Source organism: Cricetulus griseus, chromosome 7 (genome assembly GCF_003668045.3).
Source record: "Cricetulus griseus strain 17A/GY chromosome 7, alternate assembly CriGri-PICRH-1.0, whole genome shotgun sequence".
In the NCBI taxonomy this organism is placed as follows: Eukaryota; Metazoa; Chordata; class Mammalia; order Rodentia; family Cricetidae; genus Cricetulus; species Cricetulus griseus.
Window position 1 is genome coordinate 88,963,176 of NC_048600.1, and position 27,202 is coordinate 88,990,377.

Here is a 27,202-nt window from a genome sequence, read left to right on the forward strand (position 1 = left end):
AACAAGCACATCGGTGGCTGTCCCAGCAGTCCAGTAAAGGCTATTTGCTGACCTTCAGTCTTTCACCTCTGGAGTGCTTGGCAGCCAAGTCTAGGGGTGGAGCCTGGATCAGGCACTACGGGGAGGGTTTGCCTAAAGTGACCACTTATAGCCCTGCCTCTCAGCTCTTGGATACCTGCCTGGAAGTTGGCTGTCCTGCCTGTATCCAGTGACCTTGTAGGTGGACCAGAATAGGGCTCAAGGGTCCCAGAGCACTCTCCCACCCCAAGGCCTTTTTCCCCATTTGCTCCTCCCTTGTCGCTTTTACTCCGCCCCTTATGGCCCTAAACTTCCTGGGCCGGAACTGTTTGGCTTTTTCCTGCCCCAGTTGAGGGTGGGGGCGGCTTTTGGCCTTAGGAGAGGAAAAATGGAACCCAGGAGGGCAGCGCCCGGACCACCCAGCCAGGACTCTGCTGTGGGCGCGGGGTCAGCTGCGGAGCTCGTGTACCATTTAGCGGGGGCCCTGGGCACTGAGCTGCAGGAGCTGGCACGCCGTTTCGGGCCCGACGCGGCGGCTGGGCTGGTGCCTCTAGTGGTGCGGGCGCTGGAACTCTTGGAAAAGGCGGCCGTGGGGCCTGCTCCGGACTCGGTGAGTCACCGGCTCCTCCTCTTACCCCGGGCAACCGGCAGGCCCTAACCCCAAGTCCCCTGGCTCCTCCAGCTGCAGGTGTCCGCGCAGCAGGCGGAACTGGAGCTGCGGCGGCTGCGCGAGGAGAACCAGCGCCTCCGCAGGGAGCTAGGCTCAGGGCCGCAGGGTGAGTGCGGGTCCCGCCGGAGCACAGTGAGCTAAGGGGCACCCGGGACCTTCGCACCCCGGAGACCGGTGTTAAGAACACCCCTTCCTCAGAGGAGCGCGCACTGCTGCGACAGCTCAAGGAAGTGACGGACAGACAGCGGGACGAACTTCGGGCACACAGCCGAGATCTAATGCGCCGAAGTCAAGAATCAGAAGCTGTGAGCGCGGGACCAGACGGGAGCGCGGAATGGGGCGGGGCAGGGGCGGGCTTTGGAGCTCCGCCCACTAGCTCTCGCTCCACCCCCAGCTGCAGGAGCAGCTGCAGCGCCTCCTGCTGGTCAACTCGGAGTTGCGGCACAAGCTGGCCGCAGTGCAGACCCAACTCAGAGCGGCGCAGGACAGAGAGAGGGAGCGCCAAATAGCTCAGGATGGCTGCCGCCAGCTGGCTGAAGAACAGAGGCTGAAGCCCGAAGCAGCAACCCCAGATGACCGGGTGAGAGCCGGAGAGGAGTCAGGATACATCCCAGTGCTCACAACATCCAGCACCTGGTGGGCCCGGCCTGGGTGTGCCATGCAGTATAGAGAAGGTCCGCAGAAAGTCGGAAGGCAGCAACAGAGTTCCGTTGCAGCAGAAGTCCGACACCTACTGTAGCAGCAACCTTGTCCCTTAACTTTTCCTGCCAGACATTTCCCTTAACATTACTGTGAGCGCTGGGATTTAGGGGAGGGCTAAGAGAGGCTACCCTCTAATCATGCCTAACCTTGCACAGGTGGATGCTCTGCAGCAGCCAGGGCGCCCTCCAGAGGACGTTCAGTGTGGCTTCAGCCGGGAGGAGCTTAAGCAGATCCTTCAGGAGAGGAATGAACTCAAAGCCAACGTATTCTTGCTCAAGGAGGAATTGGCCTACTTCCAGCGGTGAGGGGCCCCGGGAGCCAGGGTGCCTGTTCCTGGGCTAAAGGTCACCCCACCTCATTCTTTGGATCATTTATAGGGTCAGCAGTGACATTTTCCAGTGTCCTGTTCAGGCACTGGGAAGAAATAAATTCCATAGTCCCTGCCCTTCTGGAACCTCATTCAAACAGGGCAACACCAGGAGTTACCAAGCTGGAGCAGCAGGTCGGAAGTATTCTTAAGAGGGGCCATCTAAGTTCAGTTCAGAGGTGTTAGAGATACAGCGTCTTCGGGTGTTTCCAGGGGAAACTGAGCAGAGCTCAGGTACTAGCTGGAAACCTACTGTTGGTATTCCCACTTTCTTCCCCCTCCACCCCCTCTTTAGAGAGCTGCTCACAGATCACCGGGTCCCTGGGCTTCTACTTGAAGCCATGAAGGTAGCAGTCAAGAAACAGCGGAAGAAGATCAAGGCCAAGATGTTAGGGACAGCAGAGGAAGCAGAGAGCAGGTAAGATCCTGCCTCCATACCCACTGAACAAGTCCTTCTGCCTGCTGCAGTTCTACTGTGCCCAATGACCCAGTCTCGCCATGCCCTGTACTTCACTGAACCTGCTGTCCAGTTGTCATTCTTCCTTCCCTCTGGAACCCACTGCTCCCAGTTGCCCTGGCTGCTGTCCATCCTGCTGCAGAAATTATTAATGCCACTTGACATTCATTTCTATTTCTTTCCTTGGCTGGATCTCTTTCCTAAAGAAAGCTGTGGCTGCAGCCTTGTGAGAGGTTGTCGTTTGCTGGACTATAAAGTGAAAGCCTCAAGATGTCCCATGTCTCCTCAGTGTCCCCTCTCCAGCCCTGAGGCCTCTGCAGTCCCTCCATCTTCCCCTGATGCTCCTGAAAGTAGTAGTTCAGGAAGCTCCACATGAGCTGGACTCAGAGTATCCCTTAAGACCTCCATTTCTTGATCTTAGTGATGATGAGGACGACTCGTGGCTCCTGCTCTCCAATGACAAGGAAGAGGCTCCACTAGTTCCTGGATCCAGAATACAGAATTTGTATGTTGGAGGAGGGGAGGTCAGGAGGAGGGTGAAGGAGGGGCCTGCCTGGTTCTTCTCCACCCTTTTTTCCTGTTCTACTGCCTTTCATGCTGCTCTCTGTCTTCTTTCCTGCATCTTTGCCCTAAGTACCTTCAGTTTCCTCTGACCTTGTGCCATCCTCTTTCCTCCAAAGCCCCCTCCTCACCTCTCCACCTTCAGCCCACATCCCTGACACCTCTGCCTTCCTGACTCAATGTACCTACGTCTCTCTTGGTTTTCCTTCCAGCTTTAGCTTATGGTATCGGGGTGAAACTGAGGCCCCTGAAGCTGAGACCAGCAGTATAGCTCCCAGCAGTCTACAGGAAGGAGAAGCAACCCCACAGCAACCCCACCTGGAACCTGTGGACAGCCTTCCAACCACCAACTCCTGATGAGCCCTTCTCTGCTTTCTATGGTCCAAGGGCTTCAGCTATACAATAGGCCTAACTTTGGGTTCTGGCTGTGTATGGATGTGTGACCTCAAACAAGGACGTGGCTCCCCTTATACCTAGCCTGCCCTAGGCATGATGAGATTTCAGCCTGTCTCCCTTCCTTGACATCTCTGTCTCTGAGCTCCATTGTGAGCCTGTCTCCCTTGAGGCTTATGCAGGTGACCAGTGCAATAAAGCTCGTACCCATAATACCCCTAAAAATGCTCTCTGTCTGTCAGTCAGTGGTCTGTGTTCCCTCCCAGCCTGGCCAAGAACAGAGGCATGGTGACATGGTGATGTTTCATTGCAAGATCTCTTCATTGGGAATGAGGAATGTTTCTTTATTTTGGGAATATGGCTCCTACCCTCACCCTACTGCTTTGCCTGTCTACAGTACTTGGGGAACCTGTGGCTTCAGTCTTTTGTTCCTGTAGGCTAAGTCCACTCAGACTTCACCTTTCATTTCTGAGTGTTGAGCTGCCTGCCCTCCAGGGAGGTGCCTCATAGCAGCCCGCCCTCTATGCTGGCTTCCTCAGGAAAAGCCTTGGGAGGAAACAGGGAGGGGGTTGGGCGCTGTGGGGACCAGATCAAACCAGGCCCTCCTACTCCACTGGCCGCCATGGGATTAGGGCTGGTGTTCCCTCTGCTGCTCCTCTGGACTCGGGAGACCCAGGGATCCACACTAGACCCAGCTGGTCAGCATGTCTGTAGAGGCAGCAGGTGGGTCTTATGGGGGTCTGCCTGGTAGAGATGGTGGCTGATTAGAGTTGAGTCATCTTGGGAAATAAAGAGGTGGGTAGGAGGTCATGGGCCTGAAGGAAGGGGGCTCTATGGGCTGCCTGGCAGGTAATAGATGGCCAGGGCAGATGGTGGGAAGGTCAGGGAAGGAGAAAAGAGGGTTTGGGACATGGATATTATGACTATGGGCTGTGACATCAGGGCTAGATTTCCTAAGTGGGGCTGGAGAGACTCCCACACCTCAGCCAGCATTCGTGACCCACGCTACAGGGACCTCCTATCGCCTTCCTACCCTACAGCCCCTCTGAGCTCCAGTGCTGCCCAGGCTGGAGGCAGAAAGATGAAGAATGCACCATCCGTGAGTAGCCAGGACAGTCCCCTAGCCAAGGAAAGGAAGGATATGACCCAGTGACAACCCTTCCTATATTACCTCCCCTCCTGAGCCCTGGAGCCAGTGTCCACCCTATGACACGTACCCCCCTCTCCAGTACTAAGAGGATGGCCTTGAAGGGAGCAGAGCCCCAGGAGTGGGTGAGAGGGGCAGGGGTACCCTTTGTGTCCCAGTCCTTTCTATCCTGCGTGGGGTGTTTTTCAGCCATCTGTGAGGGGCCTGATGCCTGCAAGAAAGATGAGGTGTGCGTGAAGCCAGGCCTCTGTCGATGTAAACCTGGATTCTTCGGAGCCCAGTGCAGCTCCCGTGAGTTTCAGTGGTCGGGTGAAGTTGTTGGGCAAAAGTGGCTGAGGGGTAGGAAGTAGGCAAAGCAAATAGAGGTATAAACTTAGAAGGGCAAGGTCAAAATCCCCCAAGCTTCACTGAGGAAACAGGTTCAGAAAGAGGTAGTGATGAGAAGATGCCCTGGGTGTGGGGGGTGGAATCTGGTTTTTACCCACAGCCATAAAACCCTGTTTGTCTGGTAGCTTCACTTTTAACTTCTCTGTAAGGACAAATAAAAGAGGTGGGTGGGAGACCCTGGGCTGCGATCCCTGCTAACTATACTTCATACTTAAGCAGAGAGTAGGAGGAGCCTGGAACTAGACTCCTAAGAAGGGGTGGATAGTAGGCATGAAGAATTCCTGGGTTGGAAGAGGACATGTGGACATTCCTGTCGTCCTGGTGGGCATCTTTTACAGGAAATCCAGGTGTCAGTGATGGCCAAGGGTAGGGGGACACCTCACAGGGAGAGAGAAGGGACTTGAATGAAAAATCCTATCCACCTATGAGACTGGACACATCTCTGTCAAACTTAAGATCTGTGTTCTGGAATGTGAAATGGAGGTTAAGCCAAGGCTAAGGGTTTTGTCATCTGAATCTGGGGCCGGAAATGAGCTGGGTCCCAAGAGGAAAAGCTCCCAGATATTCTCAGGGTCTGCCCTTGGCTCTTGAAGACCAGGCCTGTGTCCTTTTCCTTGAGGAAGGGGCAGGGAGAGGACCTGTGCCCAGCCTTGAACTCACTTACCTCCCACTCCTAACCTCACAGGCTGCCCAGGCCAGTACTGGGGCCCTGACTGCCGAGAGACCTGCCCTTGCCATCCACGTGGCCAGTGCGAGTCGGCCACCGGTGTGTGCCGGTGCCAGCCCAACTACTGGGGCAGACTCTGTGAGTTCACCTGCACCTGCGGCCCCCACGGACAGTGCGACCAAAAGACAGGCTTATGTCACTGCGATCCTGGTTGGTGGTCACCCACGTGTCGTCGCCCATGCCAGTGCAACCCAGCAGCACGCTGTGACCAGACCACTGGAGCCTGCCTGTGCCCATCTGGATGGTGGGGCCGCCGCTGCAGCTTCAAGTGCAGCTGTCACAACTCGCCCTGTGTGCAGGACTCTGGCCACTGTACCTGCCTGCCGGGCTGGTGGGGTCCTGAGTGTAATCACAGGTGCCAGTGTGTTCGAGGCCAGTGCAGTGTTACTTCTGGCCATTGTTCCTGCCCTCCTGGCTTCTATGGAGCCCGCTGTGAGCTGCCCTGCAACCCTGGCCACTATGGAGTACAGTGCAGAGAAAGGTAAGGGGCACAGGGAAGCTGCAGGCGGCAGGGGGGGGGGGCAAGAAATAAGTCAGATGATAGAGGGAGTATCTCAGGTGATCTCCAAAATATATATATTTATATTATATATTTACATAGCCTGGCTATATATATTAGGAATGAGAGAAAAAACTTCGATGCATCTATGTCTATCCATGCCTACTTCTCTCAGCCCATTAATGTTAAAAAGTAGAAGCTGGGCAGTGGTGGTTCCTGCCTTTAATCCCAGGACTCAGGAAAGAAGAGGCAGGTGGATCTCAGAGTTTGAGGCCAGCCTGGTCTACAGACTAGTTCCAGGACAGCCAAGGCTACACAGAGAAACCCTGCCTCAAAAACACAAAACAAAAACAAAGAAACAAAAAATGAAAACCCCTGATCTGGAGAGAGGCACTCCAATGTACTGCTCTTTCGGAGGCCCTGAGTCTTGTTCTCAGCACCCACACCTGCCGCCCTGATGACTGCACTCATGTTCATGTACCTCCACACAGACGCTCAAACATATGGAGCATGGTTTTCATCTGTCCTAATGCTGCAACCCTTTAATCCAGTTCCTCGTGTTGTGGTAACCCCCAACCGTAAAACTATTTTCATTGCTACTTCATAACTGTGCTTTTGCTACTGTTATGAATTGTAATGTGGGTCACATCTGATATGTGACCCCTGTGAAAGGGTCATTCAACCCCCAAAAGGGTCGAGAATCACTGATACAGAATATATGTATATTCTGCATAGTAGCACATACCTTTAATCCCAGGTCTGGTGAAGAGAGGCAAGCAGATCTCTGAGTTCAAGGCCAGCTTGGTTTACATAGCTCCAGGCCAACCAGAACTACATAGTGGGACCCTATATATATATATATATATATATATATATATATATATATATGTGTGTATATGTGTGTGTATATATATATATATATGTGTGTGTGTGTGTGTGTGTGTGTGTGTGTGTGTGTGTGTGTACACATCCCCTATAATCCCAGCACTCAATATCCCCTATAATCCCAGCACTCAGGAGGCTGAGGCAAGAGGATTCCCTGTTAGGCTACATGTTCCTAGCCTGGTTTACATAGCAAGTTCAAGCCAGCCAGCATTACATAAGTGAGACTCTCAAAAAAGTAAAACAGACAATTGCTGCACAGCCTGTTGTGGTTGGGGTAGGCCTATAATCCCAGCACTTGGAAGGCAGAAGCATAGGATGACACATTGGATGTCAGACTGGGCTGCACACTGGGGTAGCAGGACCATGTAGGATCAATAGTAACAAAGCAGGCTAGAGGCAGCAGGACCATTTACTATCACCTTTAACAACTTAGCAAGTCTGAGGCTAGCCTGGGCTACATGAAGATACTGTCTCAATAATTCCCCTCCTCACAAAGTAGCAACAAGCTATATTTAGAAAAAGGAATGGGGTTGGGGATACAGATCAATGGTAAAGAGCTGGCCTGGCACTCACAAAGCCCTAAGTTCAATTCCCATCACCAGAAAGGTCAGGGAGCAAAATGTATGGCAAGACATTATATCCCACAATACCTGTAGTGAGTATTTGAAATAACTGGAGTCAAATGTAGCCAGACAACATAAAACCCAGCCTTTACTATGAACAAATAAGAATTGCTATAGTCTTTTTCTTTTTGTTTTCCTCTTTTTTTTCCTTTTTCTCTTTGGTTTGGTTTGGTTTTGGTGTGGGTTTCAATCTCATGTAAATTAGGCTGACCTCAAACGCCTGATCCTCCTTGCCTCCTCTTTCCACATGCTGGAAATACAGGCGTTCACCACCACAAGCCAGCTCCTCTCTTCTCCTTTTCTTTGATATTTTTGAGCAGGGTCTCACTCCATAGCCCTGGAGCTCACTATATAACCCAGGCAATCTTCCTTTCTCTGCTTCCTGAGCACTGGGCTTTCAGCACCACTCTCAGCTTGTAGTATTTTTTTTTTTTTTTTCTGAATGCTAGTCAGAATCAGCCAAACTGGTTTATTTTATTTATATTTTTAATGACAAGGTCTTCCCGACTCTGCCTCTGAGTGCTGGGATTAGCACATGAGACACCATACCCAGTTCAGCTTCTGATTTTATGAGCACCTTTTCTCCCTGGTAATGGATCCCAGATGATTAAGTATCTGGAGAGAAGAATCAAGCTTCTATTAGCATCAGTGGAAAATTAAGATACGTTAATCCTGAAACTATTTCGACGAATAATTTCTATTTGACCTATCTATCTATCTATCCATCTATTTTGGTTTTTCATGACAGGGTTTCTCTGTGTAGCCTTGACTGTCTTGGAACTCTGTAGACCAGGCTGGCCTCGAACTCACTGATATCCACCTGCCTCTGCTTTCCAAGTGCTGGGATTAAAGCTGTGTTCCCCCACTGCCTGGCTCATTTATTTTTAATAATATTTTTAAATCTTTGGTTTTATTTTATGCATGTGGGGTGTTTTACCAGCATGTATGTCTATGCACTAGTGCCTGCAGAGGCCAGAAGAGGACACCAGATTGCCTAGAATTGGAGTTACATACCGTTGACTTACAACTCACTTACAACTGTATGTAACTCCATCCAGGACCTGGATGCTCTTTAGTGTCCGGAGGCCAGAGTAGGCAGTATGGGTAGTTCATAGGTTGGAACTGAACGCTATTCCTCTACAAAAATGGTTCTCAACCTTGCTAATGCTGCACCCTTTAAGACAGTTCCTTATGTTGTGGTGACCCCAACCATAAGATTATTTTGTTGCTACTTTGTAACTGTAGTTTTGCAACTGTTATGAATTAGAATGTAAATATCTGATATATAGGATATCTGATATGTGACCCATGTAAAAGGGTCATTCAACCCCCCAGAAGTGTAGAGATTCATAGGTTGAAAACCACTGCTCTAGAACTGCTCTTAACTACTGAACCATCTCTCCGGTACCTATGTATTTTTTTGTTTTTGTTTTTGAGACAGTGTTTCTCAGTGTAAAAGCCTTGGTTACCACATACATGGATGATCTCCCACTCACAGAGATCTGCCTGCTTAAAGGCATAGGCCACCACACCCAACTGCCTATGTATTTCCTTTTGAGAGACGGTCTCACCATATAGACCATATTGTGTTATATAGTGCAAGAATGTACATTCTTATCTATGAACTCACAGAGATCTGCCTGCTTCTGCCTCTTCCTGGCTACATGACTTTTCTGGTGCTGGGATTAAAGGTGTGTCCCATTACAGCGAGCATTATTTATCTTTTAATGACAGAGTCTTGGGGCCTGGAGATATGGCTCAGCAGTTAAGAGCACTGGCTGCTCTTGCCAAGGACCAGGGTTTGAGTCCTTGGCACCCACATGATGGCTTGAAATCATCTGTAACTCCAGTTTCTAAAGCCCTAGTCTGGCTTCCTTGGTCACCAGGAAAGCAAGTGGTGTACAGACATACATGTGGGCAAAATACTCCTACACGTTAAGGAAAAAAAGAAGGGTTTCTACTGAATGCCACAGATGTACCATGTGTATATTCAAGAAGAATGGGTCTGTAGACTTTTCTGTTCTAGTTAAACTAATATACCTTAAAAAAATAAATAAGCCAGACTGTGGTGGTGCATGCTTTTAATTCCAGCACTTGGGAGGCAGAAGCAGACAGATTTCTGTGAGTTTGAGGCCAGCCTGGTCTACAGAGTGAATTCCAGGACAGTCAAGACTATTTCACAGAGAAACCCTATTTCAAAAAAAATGATAGTAATAATTAATCATAAATTAATAAAAATATGTACAAGGTATCTGTATTCTGCCCAGTATATAGTTGAGGCTAGTCTCAAACTCCTGTGTGACTCTCATCTCACAGCCTCTTGAGCAGTTACTTTCTTTCTTTGTTTTTTTCAAGACAGGGTTTCTCTGTGGCTTTGAAGGTTGTCCTGGAACTAGCTCTTGTAGACCAGGCTGGTCTCGAACTCATAGAGATCCACCTGCCTCTGCCTCTCGAGTGCTGGGATTAAAGGCATGCGCCACCAACGCCTGGCTTCCTGAGCAGTTTCTTATGTGGCACGTGTCCCTGCTCCCAGTCACTCAGTCCTAGCCTCAGAGATTGTGTGGTATGGGAAATAGAACAGAGCAAGGGGAGGAAGATGGCTGGGTGGGAGAGAGACAGAGGGTGGGTGGTAACTTGGCTGCCCCAGCTGGGCTAGTAGCTTCTGACATCCCTTGTGAACTCAGGGAAGGATGAGTCACAGAGCAGGGTCTCAGGAGTGAGGCAGAGGCTTGTGAGCCCTCGGAAATCATCTGTCTGACCTTTCCAATGTACTGCACAGACGAGGCTTCAGCATGAAGGATACATCCAGGACCTGGACACTCTGTAGAGTCCCGAGGCCTGAGTAGGCAGTGTGGGTAGTTCACAGGTTGGAATGTATGGCATTCAATCTGCTTCCAGTGAACCCATGAATCCTTTTTCTTGCCAGCTGTGGCCACTGCCAGCTGAATGCAACATGCTCTCCAGTCACCGGCACCTGTGAGTCCTGCAAGCCCGGCTGGAACGGGACTCAGTGCAAACAGCCATGTCCTCTTGGAACCTTTGGTGAGAGGTGCCGTGAGCAGTGCCCCCGCTGCCGGCTTGGAGAGCCCTGTCATGCAGAAACTGGGCACTGCCAGCGCTGTGACCCTGGTTGGCTAGGGCACAGGTGAGAGGCTACCTTCCTCAGGATACATTTTTCTCCTAGACCCCTCCTCTCAGCTGCTCTTTCTGGGAGAGCTGCCCCTTCTAAAAAGGTCACATTCACACAGCTCAGGGACTGCCTCCTGACCCTGATGAGGGGAAGAGAAGGTTCTGAGGGGTTCTGGGGTGGCTTTGGGAGCTGCCTCCTCCTTGGTCCTTTTCTTCTTCTCCCTTCAGGGTCCTGTAGTTTGCCACCCACTTGGGTTTGGCTCCAGGTTCAAGGCCAAGTATACATGAGCTTTGCTGCAGGGGAATGACCCTTTTGGGAGCCTGAGTTCGGGAACATGGGAAAGGTTGTTGGGCCTTTCTGCCTTCCTGGTTCTGACTTTTGCTTCCCCTATGTGGCCCCAGATGTGAGAACTCCTGTCCCCTCGGTTCCTTTGGGGAGGGCTGCAGCTCCATCTGCCCCACCTGTGTTCAGGGGACCTGCGATGCTGTGACAGGGGAATGTGTCTGCAGTGCTGGCTACTGGGGGACCAGGTAAGCACTCAGCCCTGGGGACAGGGGATTATGGGAGATGAGGTCAGGCCTCTGTGTAATGTTTCCTAAACATCTCTCATTGATCCAGGGGTGGTGGCGCACGCCTTTAATCCCAGCACTTGGGAGGCAGAGGCAGGTGAATCTCTGTGAGTTCGAGGAGGCCAGCCTGGTCTACAAAATGAGTTCCAGGACAGGCTCCAAAGCTACACAGAGAAACCTTGTCTCAAAAAAACAAAAACCAAAGACCAAAACAAACAGCAACAACAACAAAACACCATCTCTCACTGCGCCTCTCTACTTCCCAGAAACTCTCTCCAACTATGACATTAATTCTCCTGTGTGGGGTGGCGCCTTCTGAAGAAATTCAGAGATTAATCTAAAAGGACTAAAAAAAATGAGACTTTTTAAAAGGAAAGAAAAAATAAAAGTAATTTTTAAAGGAAAGAAAAAAAATCAGGGCAAAGAAGGGACAGGGGCTCACTGTGCAGTCGGGGACTTTACTTAGGGGTGGGACACAGACCCTGCTGGTGTTCCTCTAGTTCTGTGGGTGTCAAACAGCCAGCATCTCCAGGCAGGTGTCTATTTAAAGGACAACACAGAGTGTCAAGTGGAGAAGACCTGTTTACAGAGGAAGGGATGGAGGTCCAGGGCATTAGGGACGGGACAGGTCCTTCATGCCCTGCATCTGGCTTCTCCCATATTAAGGCTGAGGGATGAAGGTTGTCAGAGGTAGGTCCCAAAGTCTCTGCATTGACTCTCAACACTGCAGGGCCACTTAGCATGTGACTTAGAAGCCTGCCTGTGTCTGCCGGCATGGGGCAGGGACAGTACCCAGAAATCTACTCTATCTTCCCCTCTGAGGTACCTTCAGCCTGCCTTTTCTATTCTCCACCTCTAGCTGCAATAATTCCTGCCCACCTGGCTTCTACGGAAACAACTGCTCTACCCCCTGCCAATGCTCAGAGGGGCTCTGCCACCCTGTGTCTGGGGCCTGCCAGCTGGGTAAGTGGAGGGAGGATGAGGGAACATTTGGTCCTTTCCATTGTATTCATGAGTCTCATCTGCAAGGAAGGATGGGCCCATTTCAAAAATGGGATCCTCAAAGTCCCTGAACATGTGACTATCTCCCATGTCCCCAGGCCAACATGGTAAAAACGCCCTCATTGTGGGCATCCTGGTACCTCTGCTGCTGCTCCTTGTGGGTCTCATCTGCTGTGTTTACTGCTGCTCAGCCACCCGACTGGACCCCAAGGACAGGTAAACACTGGGCATTCTGTGTGTTCCTTTTGGGGTGGGAAAGGGCTGAACTTGTCACACATCAGGTAATGATACTTGGAACAGATTAAAGCCTGGAACTGCTTGTCTTCCTTAGACACCTTTGACAAGGAAGTGTCTGAGTCACATGAACACAAGCAGGGGGTGCTGAGTGGCAGGGGACTCAAAGTCAAACTTGCAGCTGAGGGCTGAGCTCGTGACATCGTGACAAGGTCGGGGACAGAGGAGAATCCAACAGCTCAGCAGAGAAGGGAGGAGACCAGATCTCAAAATGTCAGGAAAGCCTGGCAGTGGTGGCACACGCCTTTAGTCCCAGCAAGCACTTGGGAGGCAGAGGCAGGCGGATCTCTGTGAGTTTGGGGCCAGCCTAGTCTAAAGAGCGAATTCCAGGATAGCCAAAGCTACACAGAGAAACTCTCTCTTGAAAAAACAAACAGACAAACAAAGTCAGGAAAGAGAGGGACAGAACGGTCTGAGCTGTGGTTTTGAGAGTACATGCCTGAGAGGTAGATGACAGAGATAATGTGTTTACCTATCCCATTGTTCTCTGTATCTCTTGGCCTCTTGGAAACTCACCACATCATGGAGGTTTGGAACAGGGAATGTGGTGTGAGGATTATTCTCATCCATTTACTAAGACACCGAGGCTCATGGTGTCTCAGCTGTTCATGGCTCACATAGAGGCCGGCCCTGGCCCTCTGGACTCTTTGTCCAGTGTTCTTTCTCCTCACCATGCCAGGGCTCATAGCCATGCTAAACAAGTGCTCTGCTACTGAGCTGCGCCCTGAGCTTTGTTTGTTTGCTTGTTTTTTGAGAAAATACCTCACTATGTATCTCAGGCTATCATGAACTGGATATCTTCACTCATCTGCCACTTGAATGCTAGGATTCCGGGACTGTATTGCCATACTAGACCCTAATCCTTGATTTTATCCTTTGTGCTTCGGTGCATTTGTAGATGAGCATAGAGCCTGAGGGTAGAGCAGCAGCACCCCACCCTGCCCCCCAGAAGAAGATGAGGACCTGTCCAAAGGCTGTCAGAATTTTGACAAGCTGTCACTCCAGTTTGGGGGTGGAGTAGAGTGGGGACAAAGGCACTAAGTTCCTGGGCCTCAGCTAGGATGACAGCCACAAAGAACTACATTTTTGAGAAACAATTGCATGTACCTAGTACTGTACCTGGTGCTGGGCCTTGCCAATAGTTGTTAGATTTGCTGAGACCAAGAAAAGTGAAATCAGAGCTAACATGGTTACTACCTGGCTCTAGAGCAGTGGTTGTCAACCTTCCTAATGCTACAACCCTGTGATACAAGTTTCCTCATGTTGGTGACCCCCAATCATAAAAGTATTTTTCTTGCTACTTCATAACTGTAATTTTGCTACTGTTATGATTTGTAATGTCAATATTTTTGTAGAAAGAAGTTTGTCAAAGGGGTCATTACCCATGGGTTGAGAACTGCTGCTCTACAGCCTTGTTATTTTCTGCGATTTAGATTTTGTGCTCCATTGTAGCGAGTCTTTTTCTGTCCTGCCCGCCAACTCCCAAATAATGACACAGAGACCTCTTATTAACTATGAAAGCTCGATCTATAGCTTAGGCTTGTCCTAATAGATCTTTTTTTTTTTTTTTATTTTAACACCAGATCTCATTATAGATGGTTGTGAGCCACCATGGTTGCTGGGAATTGAACTCATGACCTCTGGAAGAGCAGCCAGTGCTCTTAACCTCTGACCATCTCTCCAGCCCCCTAACTAGTTCTTATAACCTAAATTAGCTTATTTATATTAATCTACATTCTGCCTTGTGGCTGTTACCTTGCCTCCTGCACATCCTGTTTGCTCTGTGTCTTCTACTTTCTTCTTCCCAGAGTCTTCTCTGTCCCCAGAAGTCCTGCCTGAGCTCTTTCTGCCTATCTATTGACCACTCCGCTCTTTATTAAATCAATCAAAAGGCACCTTGGCAAAGACATATGTTCACAGTGTAAACAAATATTCTGCAACACTCTGTAGTTTGGATTTGATTCTGTCATCAGTGCAAAGCCATTGAAGTAGATATAGTCACCTGTCACACCCTGTCAGTCTGACCTGGGCCTCCTTATCTTACACTGATCACCCTCCCTCTGCCACCCTTTCAGGCCAGAGAGAAATGGAGCCGCCTTGTTCAGAATGAAGCAGCAGGTATGGGGGGCCCTCACCAGCCTGGGCTCTTCACTGCCCTGTGGTTCCCTAAGTAACTACAAGCTACCCTGGGTGACAGGTAAGTGGGCACTGGGGGGTCAGGGTCAGGAGTCTAGGGCCAAGATGGGACAAGGCTTCTCATGAGGCCCAGACCTGACCTGGACCCCCTATAGTTTCTCACCACGACCCGGAGATCCCCTTCAACCACAGCTTTATCGAGCCACCATCTGCTGGCTGGGCCTCTGATGATTCCTTCTCTTCTGACCCTGACTCTGGAGAAGAGGATGAAAATCACACCTACTCTGTGCCACCTCGAGAAGGTAGCTCCCAGCAGCCCCCAGCCCCAGCAGCCTTGCCTGCCGCAGCACCTTCCATGCTCCTTCAGTAAATGGATGCCTAGTGCTTGTTGTCCACTTGCTGTTTCTAGCTTGAGCACAAGTTCAGAACAAAGGAGAGCACTGTCCTTACCAAGCTTGTAGTCTGGTGGGCAGTAAAAAGAAAAGTCATGCTGAGCATGGCGGCACATGCCTTTAATCCCAGCATTTGGGGGGCAGAGGCAGGTGAGTTCAAGTCCAGGTTTGTCTAAACAGTGAATTCCAGGATAGCCAGGGGTATGTAGAAAGACCCTGCCTAATAAATAAAAGAAAATAAAATGTCACTCGACAATAGAGGACAGAATTGTCCTAAAATTCCTTCCAGGAGAAACATAAGCAACTTCTACCCCTTTTCCTAAAATTAAGGTCTCAACAACAAACTGAGGCACAATACCACCAAATCTTATTCTGGGAACCAATGAGTTTATTGGGTTTCCATATAGTGAGAATTCCATTTACAGGGGGTGGGTGTTCCTCCCTGCAATAGGCCATCTCTAAAAAGCCTTTACCCACAGGAATGTGGGCTTGCTCAGTCACATGGATGGAGCCCTCCTCTATTGTATTTCCCCAGCCTATATATTCCAGCCCCTCCCCAGAGGCCACATGCATTTAAAGTAGCGTTGTATACAACAGGTGGTAGGAAGGGCTGGATACGTGGGTGAGGGTCTCTTGACCCTCTCCAACCCTCCATGAGAGAATGTAAACAGCAAGGCCATCTGGGATAATCCTTTTCCAGGGGAACAGCTGAACACTCCAGAGGACAGTCACAACACCTGTGCTTTAGTGAGACATATTAAAAAAAGGACTCCAAAGCTACCCTGTCTGGGGTAACTGGGGTTAAGGAATGTGCCTGTTACTAATGGCTCTATTGAGTTGAGAAGAATCAGTAGGAATTAGCAGGTGAAAATTAAGCAGTAGTGATGGTGTTTAGATAATGGGCAGTGGCTCAAAGTGGGGACGGGTAGAGAGAGAAGAGTGAAAGAGTGGTGTCTAGTGCACCAGCCCCTCCCCCGCCTCACTCTTCCTTGCCACCTCTTGAGGCCTCTGGGAAGAATCCATGCCCTGGGTAGAATGGATTAGAGCAGGGTACCTAGCCTTACACAACTCTGTCTCCTCCCCTGCCAGGGATGGTCTCTGTGACCCAAGAAGAGTCACCAGCGGCCAGCCTTCCTGGAGGCCCCTTCCCTCCCCCTGAGGATGCTTCCACACCATTCCCCATCCCACGCACCTCCAGCCTGGCTCGGGCCAAAAGGCCATCTGTCTCCTTTGCTGAAGGCACTAAGTTTGCACCACAGAATGGCCGAAACTCAGGGGATCTCTCCAGCCCCATACGAAAACCCAAGAGACTCTCGAGAGGTGCTCAGCCACGTCCTGAAGGGCAGGAGGCTGAGGAGCCTGCAGGCCCAGAGCAAGCAAACACAGAGGAGGATACTCCTACTGCCACAAGCCCTGGAGATGCTGCCACTAGTCATCAACTCCCACCTACCAACCAGACAGTGGCTGAGTGTGTGGAAACCACCAATGGCAGCATCCAGGAGAGCTCAGGCTCTGTGGCCACAATCTATATGCTGGCAGGGACACCCCAGAAACCCGAGGGCCCTGTCTTGTCTGTCTTCCGTCGTTTGGGAAACTACCAGAAAGATCAGGCAGTACCCAAGGTCAAGAGTGCCATCCCCAAGCCTTTACGCCGATCTCTAGGTCGGAACCAGGGCAGCTCTGGGCTGTCCCAGAGCTCTGGCTCAGCTCCAGAAGCCATGCTCTCTGGAACCGTTGAGTCCACTGAAGTTAGGCCAGAAGAAGCATCCAGAGGTATGGGAGATGGCATTGAGAGCTTAACAACAGTCCAGGAGCCAGTCTCTGGGAACAGCTCCCTGGAACAGTGTTCCCAGAAGCAGGCTGAAGAGAAGGAGCAGGAGGAGCCCCTATATGAGAATTATGTGCCCATGTCTGTGCTGCCACAGCACTGAGGACCCTGAATTTGGTGAGTTGGAAGACTGTGGATGGGGATGTGGGAAGAGGAGGATGCTGAAATTGTTATGGACCAATGTGGGGAGAGATGGATGCTGAAACTGCTATGGACCAGTGTGGGGAGAGGAGGATGCTGAGACTGCCATGGACCAGATTGGGCTTTGTGCTGGGAATTGATGCCAAAGCTGTGACAGACTAAAGCAGAAACCAAGCCCTCAAAGAAGCAAGAATTAGAGGCCACCTGGCTGTAGGTCTGGCCCTGGCAGTGTCCCCAGGTGGGACTGGAATGCCTGGATAGAGACCCTGCAGAATGGGTCAGAGGAAGGAGAGAGCTACAGGACTCTTTTTCTGTTGTCCTGGACTCTATCACAAGACCATTCTTTCCATCACTTTATAACATTTTTTTTTCTGAAATGGAAAACCACCTAAATATTTGATGATAAAGATTGATTAAACTAATATCTCTTTTAGAAAATGTACTGTTTATTTGGGGGGGAGTGTATGTGCCACAACATTCACGTGGATGTCGGGCCAACTGTTGGGAGTTAATTCTTTCCTGTCACCTTGTGAGTCTGGGGCTAACACTCAGGTTGCCAACCCTGTGACCTTAGAGCCACTTCTCTAGTTATTCTTTTTTGAGACAGGGTCTCTCATGTAGCCCAGGCTGGTCTCAAACTTGCTCTGTGGCTGGGAATGTCCTTGAATTTATGATCCTCTTGCCACTACCTCCCAAGGGCTGGCCTGTACAACCTGAGTTTTCTGTTTGTATAGAGCTCCACGCATGGTAGGCAGGTGTACTACCAACTGAGCTACACATCAGCCCAGTTGAACAAATATTTAAAATTGGTTTTGCTGGCCAGTGGTGGTGCACTCCTTTAATACCATCTCTTGGAAGGCAGAGGCAGTCAGATCTTTGAGTTTGAGACCAGCCTGATTTACGGAGCAAGTTCCAGATAGTTAGGACAACCTGACTTTCTATGCAGAGAAACCCTGTATAGAAAAAAACAAAAAAGCAAAATCAAAAAAAAAAAAAAACTTAATTAAGATTTTAGCCAGGTGGTGGTGACACATGCCTTTAGTTCCAGCACTAGGAAGGCAGAAGCAGGTGGATCTCTGTGAGTTCCAGACCAGCATAGTCTACAAGAGCTAGTTCCAGGACAGTCTCCAAAGCCACAGAGAAACCCTGTCTCAAAAAACAAAAACAAAAAACAAAAAACAAAAACAAAAAAAAAAGATTTTATGTATTTAAGTGTTTTGCCTTCACATATCTGTTCACGATGTGTGTGCCTGGTACCCTCAGAAGTCAGAATGGGTAGTGGATCCCTTGGAACTGGAGTTATGGATGGTTGTAGGCCACCCTGTAGGTGGTGGGAACCAAACCCTGTGTTCTCTGCAAGAACAAGAGACCTTCATTGCTGAACCATCTCTACAGACTTTTTTTTTCTTTTTGTGCCCGTGTGTTCCTGTGCATGTGCCATTTTAAATGCATTCCTGTGGATATGGATTCTCTCTTGCTACCTTGTGGATTCCAGGGTGGTTAGGCTTGTGGGCAAGAGCCTCTACCCACTGACATTTGGCTAGCCACACTTTGTGTCTCAGGATACATGTTGAAAAGAATTCCTTGTTTGTCTTACAAATTATGTTTGTCTGTCTGTTTTGTTTTGAGATAGGATCTCACTATGTACACTGACTGACTGGCCTGGAACTCACAGAAATCCACCTGCTTCTACCTCCTGAGTATCAGCATTAAAAGCATGTGTCACCATGCTTAGCTTTATTTTTATTTTTTTAAAGATTTATTTATTATGTATACAGTATTCTGTCTCCATTGTGTGCCTGCAGGCCAGAAGAGGGCACCAGATCTCATTACAGATGTTCGTGAGCCACCATGTGGTTGCTGGGAATTGAACTCAGGACCTCTGGAAGAACAGCCAGTGTTCTTAACCTCTGAACCATCTCTCCAGCCTCCCAGGTTTATTTTTAGATGTCAGTGAATGTAAAGCTTTTTCATAAAATTTGATGGCACTAAGGAAACAATAACAAACAAAAAAAATTGATGTGATGGTCCATGGCCTAATCTCAGCAGCAGGAGGTGGGCACAGGATGAGCAGAAGTTCAAGGTTATCCTCAGGCTATATAGCAAGTTGGGAGCCAGGTAAGGCTACATGAGACTTTGTCTCAAAACCAAAATAACATGAAATTTCATTGTCTGAAAATAACATAGATCATAAGCTACCCCTCCTGCCCATGTGTGATTTTTTCTTTTTTCTTTTGGTTTTTCAAGACAGGGTTTTTATTTCTGTGTAGCCCTAGTTGTCTTGGAACTTGCTCTGTAGACCAGGCTGGCCCCAGACTCAGAGATCCGCCTGCCTCCCACATGCTGGGGACCAAAGGTGTGAGCCACCACCGCCCCATTTGGATGTTTGTTTCTAATTGTTTCAATATAAAATGATGCCATGGGTTGAGCATATTAAAGCACTTGCTTAGGAGTGAGATGCTGAGGACTTGATGAGAACATTAAGGAATGTATATACTTGCTCCAAATGGCCTTCCAGAATTGTGTATGGGTGTGTATTCTTACAAGCTATGAGGAAACTAGGTGATCATGTTGGCACACATCATTAATGTCAGCACTCAGGAGGCAGAGGCAGGCAAGATTTCAAATCCAGTCTGGCCTATAGAGTGAGTTCCACAACAGCCAGGGATACACAGAAAAACCTTCTCTTGAAAAAACAAAAAACCAACCAACCAAAAAAACTACGAAAGTACTCATTTCCCCCATGACAGCCTATATAGGGAGGTCCTATCTTAGAAAAACAAAACCCAAAGTGGTGGTGGTAGGAGGGGTGAGAAAGGCAGGTAGGAAGGCAGGCACCTATAGTTCCAGTGCTGAGGAGTGAGGCAGGAAGATCCCCAGCAGCTTAGCCTACTTTAAGAGCTCCAGGTTCAATTAGAGACCCTGGTCTACACAGTTGGTCAAAAAAATAAGGTGGAGAGCCATTAAGGAAATACAACCTATATCAAACTCTGGCCTCCTTCATATGCAGGTGAACACACATGAACATGTATGTGTATGTGCACTCATGCATATAAACAAAAAAGTATACAAAAACCAAAACCATCAGCTGGGCAGTGGTTTTCATGTCTTCAATCCCAGCGCTCAGGAGGCAGAGGCGGGTGGTCTACACAGTGAGAGGACAGCCAGAGCTGTTACACAAAGAAACTGTCTCAGAAAGAAACAAAAACAGCCAAACAACAATACTCCAAACAAAACCCCAAAACCATCACTGGTACAGTGACTATAACTCAATGATAGAGAGCTTACTTAGCATATGTAAGGCCCTGGGGTTGATACTCAGCACCACCTACCCCTACATAAAAAAGTATCTTTTAGGTCCCAACACCCACATGGCAGCTAGCTCTGAGCTGGAGGTCAGCCTGGTCTGTATAGTAAGTTCCAGGACAACCAGAGCTACATGGAGAAACCCTGTCCCAGAAAAAAAAAAAGACAAAAACAAACAAACCAGGAACTGGCACTGGCCAGGAACCTTGTAGATCAGGCTGGCCTTGATTTAAAGAGTCCTGCCTGCCTCTACCTGGTGCTGAGATTAAATACATGTGCCACCATGCCCGGCTCAGGCTCACAATTTCAAATGAGGCGTTGTTCATCTTTTTTGGCTGATTTGTAAGTGCCATCTACATATTAGGGACATGCCCTTTCTCAATTTGTGATTGTTTACTTTTCATGTTTGGAGTACATGTGTGTGTGGCTCTTACAATTTTCCTGTTCCCTCTTTTGATGGTCCCTGGAACCTTGGGTTGTTTTGTTTTGAGACAAGGTTTCTTGTGGCAAGGCTGTCCTTGAACTCCTTGACCCTCTTGCCTCTACTTCCCATGTGCTGGGATTACAGTCCTGAGCTACAACTCCTGGTTTATTACTTTAGACTTGTCAAAAGTCCTGCTAGTCTAGCCTAGGCATTCCCAATTAAAAACAAAAAGTTTCATTCAGATGGATCTGGGTCATCTCAACAGTGACTTCTTGTTTCATTGCTTTGGGAAAGCCACCTAAATCCTCAGTTTTTCATCTGGAATATAAGGATAATGGCTATACCTAGGGTGTCGGAAGGGATGAAGTGATACAGGGTGTAAAAGCACCTAGTAAAAGTTTAGCTATCAATAAAAGGTAACTGCCATTGACACTACCATAATCCTTCCAGTGCGGCATGATCTTGTGCCCTAGAATCTGGTACTTTTGCCTTGCTCATGTTTTCATCCTAAGAACTCATATTGTGTACTAGCTTGAGTTTACTTTAGTAGGAAGGGCTAGTAGTACCAAGGACTAAGACATGTCTGTCCCCAAGGAGTTTCCGGTGAGTGGAAAATGGGGATACGTCTTATAAAGTATTACAATCAAGAGACAAAGAGAGCTACAGTCCTTATAGAGTGTGGCTAGCGAAGGTTTTTCAGAGGAGGTGCTGCCCAAGAAAGGGCCCTGTTGAGAGAAGAGCAAATTGAGAACCCCAGCGATTCCATCGGATCGGAGCACTCAGGACCAGGAGGAGGAGAAAGGCTGCGGTGAAGGAAGCAACATGGGCGGGTCAGTTGGGGAACTTGAACTTTATCTAGCAGAACAAATGGCAGAGAGTCTCTGCAGAATCTAGCAAGAGGTCAGGTTTATCAAGGTCAGGTTTACATTTCCCACAATTCACTGCGGAGTGGATATGAGATGCAGAGATTGCTGGATGAATAGCTGTGTCTCAGGAACAGAAATGGGCAGATTAGATAAACGGGACGCCTGGCTATACTGGTGCAGTGGGGGATGGGGGTAGGAAGCGGAGCCTCACAGTAGATAATCTAACTGCTCTGTTGAAAAGGTAAATTCACAGCATCTAACTCCATTAGATGTTATTCGCCCAGTATGGTGGCAAATGCCTATGAATCCAGCACTCGGGAGACAGAGGCCAGCATGGTCTACATAGTGATACCCGGTCTCAACAACGTCCCCGCCAAAAGAACAACAACAAAAAAAGCCAGATGGTGCTACTACCCAAGGGAGAAAGGGACACAATTTTAAGGGAGAAACATTTTAGAGATTTATCTGGAGAAAGTTCTCAAGCAGATGGCTCAGGAAAAGGACTGAAGGTCTGAATATATTTGCAGGTGGCAGGTCCAACTTGGAGCTTGTGAGATTCTGCACAGTGGGTCATCAGACCCCCAAACCCATCCTCAGGTTTAGACCAAGTCTGGGAGGGCATGCGCTGGCAGGACGGCTAGCGAAGGTTCAGGGCACCAGGGGGCGCACTTGAGCTGAGGGAAGCAGAGCCAGCGAGCCAGCACATGAAGTATGGATAATCTGATGGACACCGAGGGTTTTCTGAGGGTAGGCTAGTGCCTCTGGTCAAGGAAACACAGCGTAGTCAAACCTCTCGAGCCGAAGCTCCATCTCTCGTACCAGCAGGTCCTCAGGGCAGTGCAGCTCTGGTGATGACACAGAAAGGATGGAGCCCTCTAGACCCCTAATGACCCGTAGCGCTCTCTAAAGCCAGAGTTTTTAGACTAGTTGCTCGGAGTTGCCCACAGCACGAAGGGTGGAAGACTGAGTGTGTCAACCACTTTGAAAGAGACGTTTGGGAAAGGGGAAGGAAGAAAGGGCGCACCAAGGTGACCGGTCTGAACACCAGTCTCCGAGGGCACCGAGAAAAACATGCACCGGATGGGGACCGTGGCTTCTGGATGGATGACCAGGGACGTCTCGGTCCTAAAACCTGACTACAGATCTCTAAGAGACACTGATTTTGGACCAGGCATGAGGCACCCGAGGGCATAGAGCCCGTGAATCAGGAGATCTAGCAGGGATGCGGTACACGACACCGGGACCTGCCTGGGTCGGGGGATTTCCACACCCGCAGACAGCGCCTGGATAGGACAATCGGGGCAAAGCGGCGAGGACCCCGATACAAAGCCCGAGGAGCAAGCCGGGCAGCGTAGCACGAAAGGGCAACATCGGCTCGCGGAGTTGGAGCATCTGGCCGTGGTTCTCTCTGGTGGGGACGGGGTCTACACCGCGGGCCGAGCCACACGGTGCCCAGCTCAGGGTGGACCAAGACTCCCTGAAACGCTGACCCAGGGATTTGACCGGGTAGAGGGCTCCGAGCAGGGCGTGGGGCGATGCCCGCGGGGGCTCCGGGTCGAGGGGCACTCCAGTTTCACTGGGTAGAGCCGGGCCTGCCCAAGCCGCCCCCAGCCCCCCCATTCCTCTTGTTTGTCTCCAAGTCCGGCCGGAACCGGCTTCTGCTCGCCGGGGGGCGGGCGGGTAGCTGCTGATTGGCCAACGCCTGTTTCCAGCCCACTCAGCCAATCAACGGGCAGCAGTGTTTTTCATCTTAGGGTAGGAATAAAAGGGCTGGAAATAAAGGGGACAGAAAAGGCGCCGGGCGGGCCCGATACACACCGGTAGGAGCCGGGTAAGCTCAACTCCCGAGATCCGGGCCGCTGATGAGGGTGCGGGAACGTGAAGCTGCTCACAGACCGGGGTTAGAGGGAAGGTGCATGCTTGTTGGAGGGAAGACACTAGGCAGGAGACGAAAAGGGAGAGTAGGAGGATGGAGGGACGGGATCTACTTCAATGGAAACGGGCTAATTGCTGGGATAACAGCCTGGCACGGGGGTCGCGCGGTTGGCTCGCGCCGCCGGTTTGAACCGGCTTCGCCTCTCCCATGCGGGGTTCGCGTGGCGGTAGCGCCTAGCGACCTGGACACTGACCAATGGCGCAGCAGTTCCTGTGCGGTCCCGCCAATGAATGCACCGTGGGCGGACCGTTCCGGAGCTCCCTCCGCTGATCTTGTGGTTGAAGGAACAAGCTCTAGGGAAGGGTCTTGAGTGCGGGCGGGCGGGCGGGCGGGCGCCTGTCAGGGTCCTTGGGAGTGGCAGCTCCTAGGTGTGCCTATGCTCAGGTGGCCTTACGGAAAACTGCCTCCTTTTACGGTCCCCATACTAGCTGTTCAATTTTGCTTGGGGCCAGAACCAGCTCCATGTCCTTTAGCATGCGTTGGTCCCTTTCCAGCTGCCATGCCTCAGTTTACCTCCGAGTGAACTGAGGGAGAAGCTTCTCCACTTGGCCCGCAAGACCCCACCGTGGTCGAAGGTAGCGGTACCAGCCAGTCACGGGTTCGGGGTGGCCCAGGTCTCTGACAGGGCTGGGGTTTGCTTCTTTTGCGGCGTGCACCTACAGCCTGGGCTGCTGGGGGCTGACAGTCTGGTCGCTGTGCGCCAGCGGTCACACGGGTTGGGTAGAGCCATAGCTGAAGCTGAGGTCTGTGCGCAGGTGTCTGCAGAGCCGGAGCCGGGCCGTCGCTGACACACCGCACCATGGCGCCCACCCTGGCCACTGCCCATCGGCGCCGCTGGTGGATGGCCTGCACGGCTGTGTTGGAAAACCTCCTCTTCTCAGCAGTCCTCCTGGGCTGGGGCTCCCTGCTCATCATGCTCAAGTCGGAGGGCTTTTACTCCTACCTGTGTACGAAGCCAGGTGAGAGGGGTGTCTCTCGGTCAGGGGCAGGTTCCTAGAATGGGGCTTTGGGAGAGGGTGGGTGGTGGTGCCCAGTTTGCTGCACAGAGCCTCCTAGTGCCAAAAGGCTCATTTGATCCCCAGCCAACTCTTTAGGTGCATATTATTACCACCATCCCTGTTTGTGGATGGAGAAATTGAGGCTGGGACCAGTCTTACATTTGCCCAAGCTGCAGACTAAATAGACGCAGTACCCCTGTGTGCAGTCAGGAACCTTGCTGGCTTCCCGGCCTTCTGGGGCCTGCAGCATCGCTTGCCTTGCAGTAAACATGTGTAAGAAAGAGGAACTCGATTCATAGGCCAGGGTGCAGCAACAGAGAGGAAGTGGCTTCGCCTCCACCCGTAGGAAGGTTCATCTAGATGTACATGTTTTTAAGTCAGGCCATTACGGAGTCTCCTAAGGGCTTGCCAAGATATAATTTCTTGTCTATTTTTGCTGCTTTATGATTCTCCAAAGGCCATTTCCTCTTCTGAACTGTGAGAACATCTCAGTGGCTTCCAGCACATAGTAGGGAGGAAGAGGAAGGGGGACAGTGAGGAAAAGGATGCTAGGTTAGCTCCATTAGCCTTCTGAAGGCAGGCTGAGGGTTGCCCTCAACGTCCCCAACCCTTCCTCCTTCCACTGTCTTCCCACCCTGATTGCTGCAGCTCAGTAGGGTTCGTTCATCAGCAGGGTCCAGTCAGGCGCCAGCCTCTCCCCTCCTTCGTAGGCATTCTTGGTAAGAAATGCCTCTTGCCTTTGCTGTACCCCACCCCATGCTTCAATCCTATCTGATGGAGGTGGCCCAGATTTGACTGTTTAGGTCACTGCTAGCATGCCTTTTTATTTCTAGAGTCCTTTATTTATTTTTTTTAACTTTAAATTATTATTATTTTTTTTTGGTAATTATTCATTGGGGTGGGGGTAGAGGACTATGTGGAAAGTCAGAGGATGAATTCTGGTTGATGCTTCTCTTCTTCTTCTACCATGTGAGTTCATGAGGTTGGACTCGGCTTGACAGTCTCGGTGGCAAGTGCTTTAATGCTCTGAATGTCACATCAAGAGGTGTTTGTTTTTTGTCTTTTTGGTTTTTGTTTTGTTTTGTTTTTCGAGACAGGGTTTCTCTGTTGTTTCGGAGCCTGTACTGGAACTCACTCTGTAGACCAGGCTGGCCTTGAACTTACAGAGATCTGTCTGCCTCTGACTCTCGAGTGCTGGAATTAAAGGTGTGCGCCACAAAAGCCCAGCAGTCTTTCTGTTTTTTTAAAGACAGTTTCTCTGTGAGCCATCACCTGGCACTTAAGGTAGTTTGTGTGTGTTGTTGTTGTTGAGACAGACTCTTGCTATGTAGCCCAGGCTAGCCTTTAATTTGTAATCCCTTCCTCTCATTCTCCTGAGTGCTGAGATTATAAGCCTGCACTGCCTTTCCCAGCCTCTCATTCTTAGCAGGAAGAGAAAGCTTTGGACCTGCTCCCACTGCCTGTAACTGTGTCAATCTTTGTTTCCCTTCTCTGATCTGCCCAGAGGATCCTTAGTGTACAGAGCTTAGCAGGAGAGGTAAGGGTGGAAAAAGGAAGGGAATTCAAAGGCCACCTGGGAGAGGGCAGAAAGCCTATCGTTTATAACCAACCTTTAGCCTTTAGCACTCAAAAATATTTCCTAATAGCCTAAGGGTTCTTGGCAGGTCTTTCCCCACATCAGCAAGAAATCGTGAGAGATGAGAGTCAGACCTTGTTCCCTGACCAAGCTTTCTGTTCTGCTTAAGAGATGTTAGGGAATTAATGGCCTCTCTGATACAAACAGATAGGGGTGTTTGGCTCTTTCTCGCTTTGTTTTGGGGTCCATTGGGAGTTTAAAAACAGAAAGAAAATAAAATCATCCTGACAAAACTTTTAGCATCTCATCCAGACTAGAGGACTGTTGTGGTCAGTTCTCTCTCTCTCTCTCTCTCTCTCTCTCTCTCTCTCTCTCTCTCTGACTTGTGGTGCTGGTGAAGTCAGATTGTCCACTTACACAATTTCTTGGATGGTATGACACTATGAGACTGGAAACTGCTTTCCTGACGAAACCTTCTTCCTTCCAGAGATCGTGCCAGCATAGTGCTGAGCTGGTATTTAAGTGCCCGAGACACTTGATAGGTCATTTCTACAAACCAAAGGGAAGGGGAAGGGTCAGGACTGTGGGTTGAACATCAACTTCTTATCCTGTGCCTTTGCTCCTCTGTCTGATTTTGGTTTTTCTGATTATCTGGCAAACCCGCTGACCTAGCATCCTCACTGGGAGAGCCTGCTGATTCCACACAGCTTATCTCTCTAGCCTCCTTGCTTCTCAGAGGCCGGCAACCTGTTGACTTTTGGGACCAGAAACTTCTGCGCTTCCTTGACTGGGAGTGCCTGGCAAGGTTAGGGTCAAGGTTTGCTCTGTGTCCCAACATTGTCAACCTAGGTGGATGGCTGAGTTGACTGCTTTAGACTTTTAAAGAGCTTACTTGCCATGTATAGCTGATTGAGATGCGAATGTCTCAGCTTTTTGTTGTTTTTAAGATTGATGGCTTGAGTTTGTTCACCACAGGGAATTTGCCTGAACCTGTTGAAAGGTTTTCAGAACTGTGTTGGGACTCTAGCCAGAATCTGGCTACAGCCATGGTGTTGGGTTCCAGTTTGGCGATGTGGGAAAAGGAAAGGAATTCCTTGAGTCTCTGTTTCCCTACATCTTGCTTCACTTTGCCTGTTACATGGACCGGGCTAGTGCTTGGGAGCTGGGT

The 27,202-nt window shown here is 49.8% G+C and overlaps 3 protein-coding genes across 7 annotated transcripts in view; all 3 read left to right on the forward strand.

Annotated features, from left to right (window-relative positions):
• The first annotated feature begins 179 nt into the window (after positions 1-179).
• Positions 180-3,393, forward strand: Rilp (Rab interacting lysosomal protein). 2 transcript variants are annotated; one of them, XM_027426742.2, is made up of 8 exons: positions 180-628; positions 701-794; positions 887-993; positions 1,065-1,268; positions 1,546-1,691; positions 2,053-2,175; positions 2,636-2,719; positions 2,988-3,393. In XM_027426742.2, the coding sequence occupies exons 1-8, from the start codon at positions 407-409 to the stop codon at positions 3,130-3,132; spliced, it is 1,125 nt and encodes a 374-aa protein (XP_027282543.1). In that variant the 5' UTR covers positions 180-406; the 3' UTR covers positions 3,133-3,393. The 2 variants fall into 2 exon arrangements, with proteins under 2 accessions (XP_027282543.1, XP_027282544.1); XM_027426743.2 differs by having other exon boundaries at positions 185-628; positions 1,083-1,268.
• A 140-nt stretch (positions 3,394-3,533) lies between these two features.
• Scarf1 (scavenger receptor class F member 1) lies at positions 3,534-17,361 on the forward strand. The gene is made up of 11 exons (XM_027426740.2): positions 3,534-3,891; positions 4,209-4,267; positions 4,505-4,606; positions 5,388-5,910; positions 10,363-10,581; positions 10,968-11,096; positions 11,995-12,098; positions 12,236-12,353; positions 14,507-14,628; positions 14,723-14,869; positions 16,049-17,361. Exons 1-11 carry the CDS (start codon positions 3,692-3,694, stop codon positions 16,888-16,890), a joined length of 2,565 nt encoding a protein of 854 aa, XP_027282541.1. The 5' UTR covers positions 3,534-3,691; the 3' UTR covers positions 16,891-17,361.
• A 5,797-nt stretch (positions 17,362-23,158) lies between these two features.
• Positions 23,159-27,202, forward strand: part of Slc43a2 (solute carrier family 43 member 2) — a 42,354-nt gene continuing 38,310 nt past the window's right edge. The window contains exons 1-2 of one of the 4 annotated variants that reach the window (XM_027426737.2): positions 23,159-23,355; positions 24,216-24,419. In XM_027426737.2, the coding sequence (XP_027282538.1) occupies positions 24,260-24,419 (160 nt within the window). In that variant the 5' untranslated portion in view covers positions 23,159-23,355; positions 24,216-24,259. Of the gene's footprint in view, positions 23,356-23,401; positions 23,425-23,784; positions 24,036-24,215; positions 24,420-27,202 lie in introns of those variants that run through there. The other 3 variants (XM_027426738.2, XM_027426736.2, XM_035447501.1) reach the window with 3 other exon arrangements.

Coding starts and splice junctions, on each gene's coding strand:
- Scarf1 (XM_027426740.2), top strand. CDS start 3,692: ATGCTGGCTTCCTCAGGAAAAGCCTTGGGAGGAAACAGGGAGGGGGTT. Junction 3,892..4,208: donor CATGTCTGTAGAGGCAGCAG/GTGGGTCTTATG, acceptor CCTACCCTACAG/CCCCTCTGAGCTCCAGTGCT. Junction 4,268..4,504: donor AGATGAAGAATGCACCATCC/GTGAGTAGCCAG, acceptor GGTGTTTTTCAG/CCATCTGTGAGGGGCCTGAT.
- Rilp (XM_027426742.2), top strand. CDS start 407: ATGGAACCCAGGAGGGCAGCGCCCGGACCACCCAGCCAGGACTCTGCT. Junction 994..1,064: donor GAAGTCAAGAATCAGAAGCT/GTGAGCGCGGGA, acceptor TCCGCCCACTAG/CTCTCGCTCCACCCCCAGCT. Junction 2,176..2,635: donor GCAGAGGAAGCAGAGAGCAG/GTAAGATCCTGC, acceptor TCTTGATCTTAG/TGATGATGAGGACGACTCGT.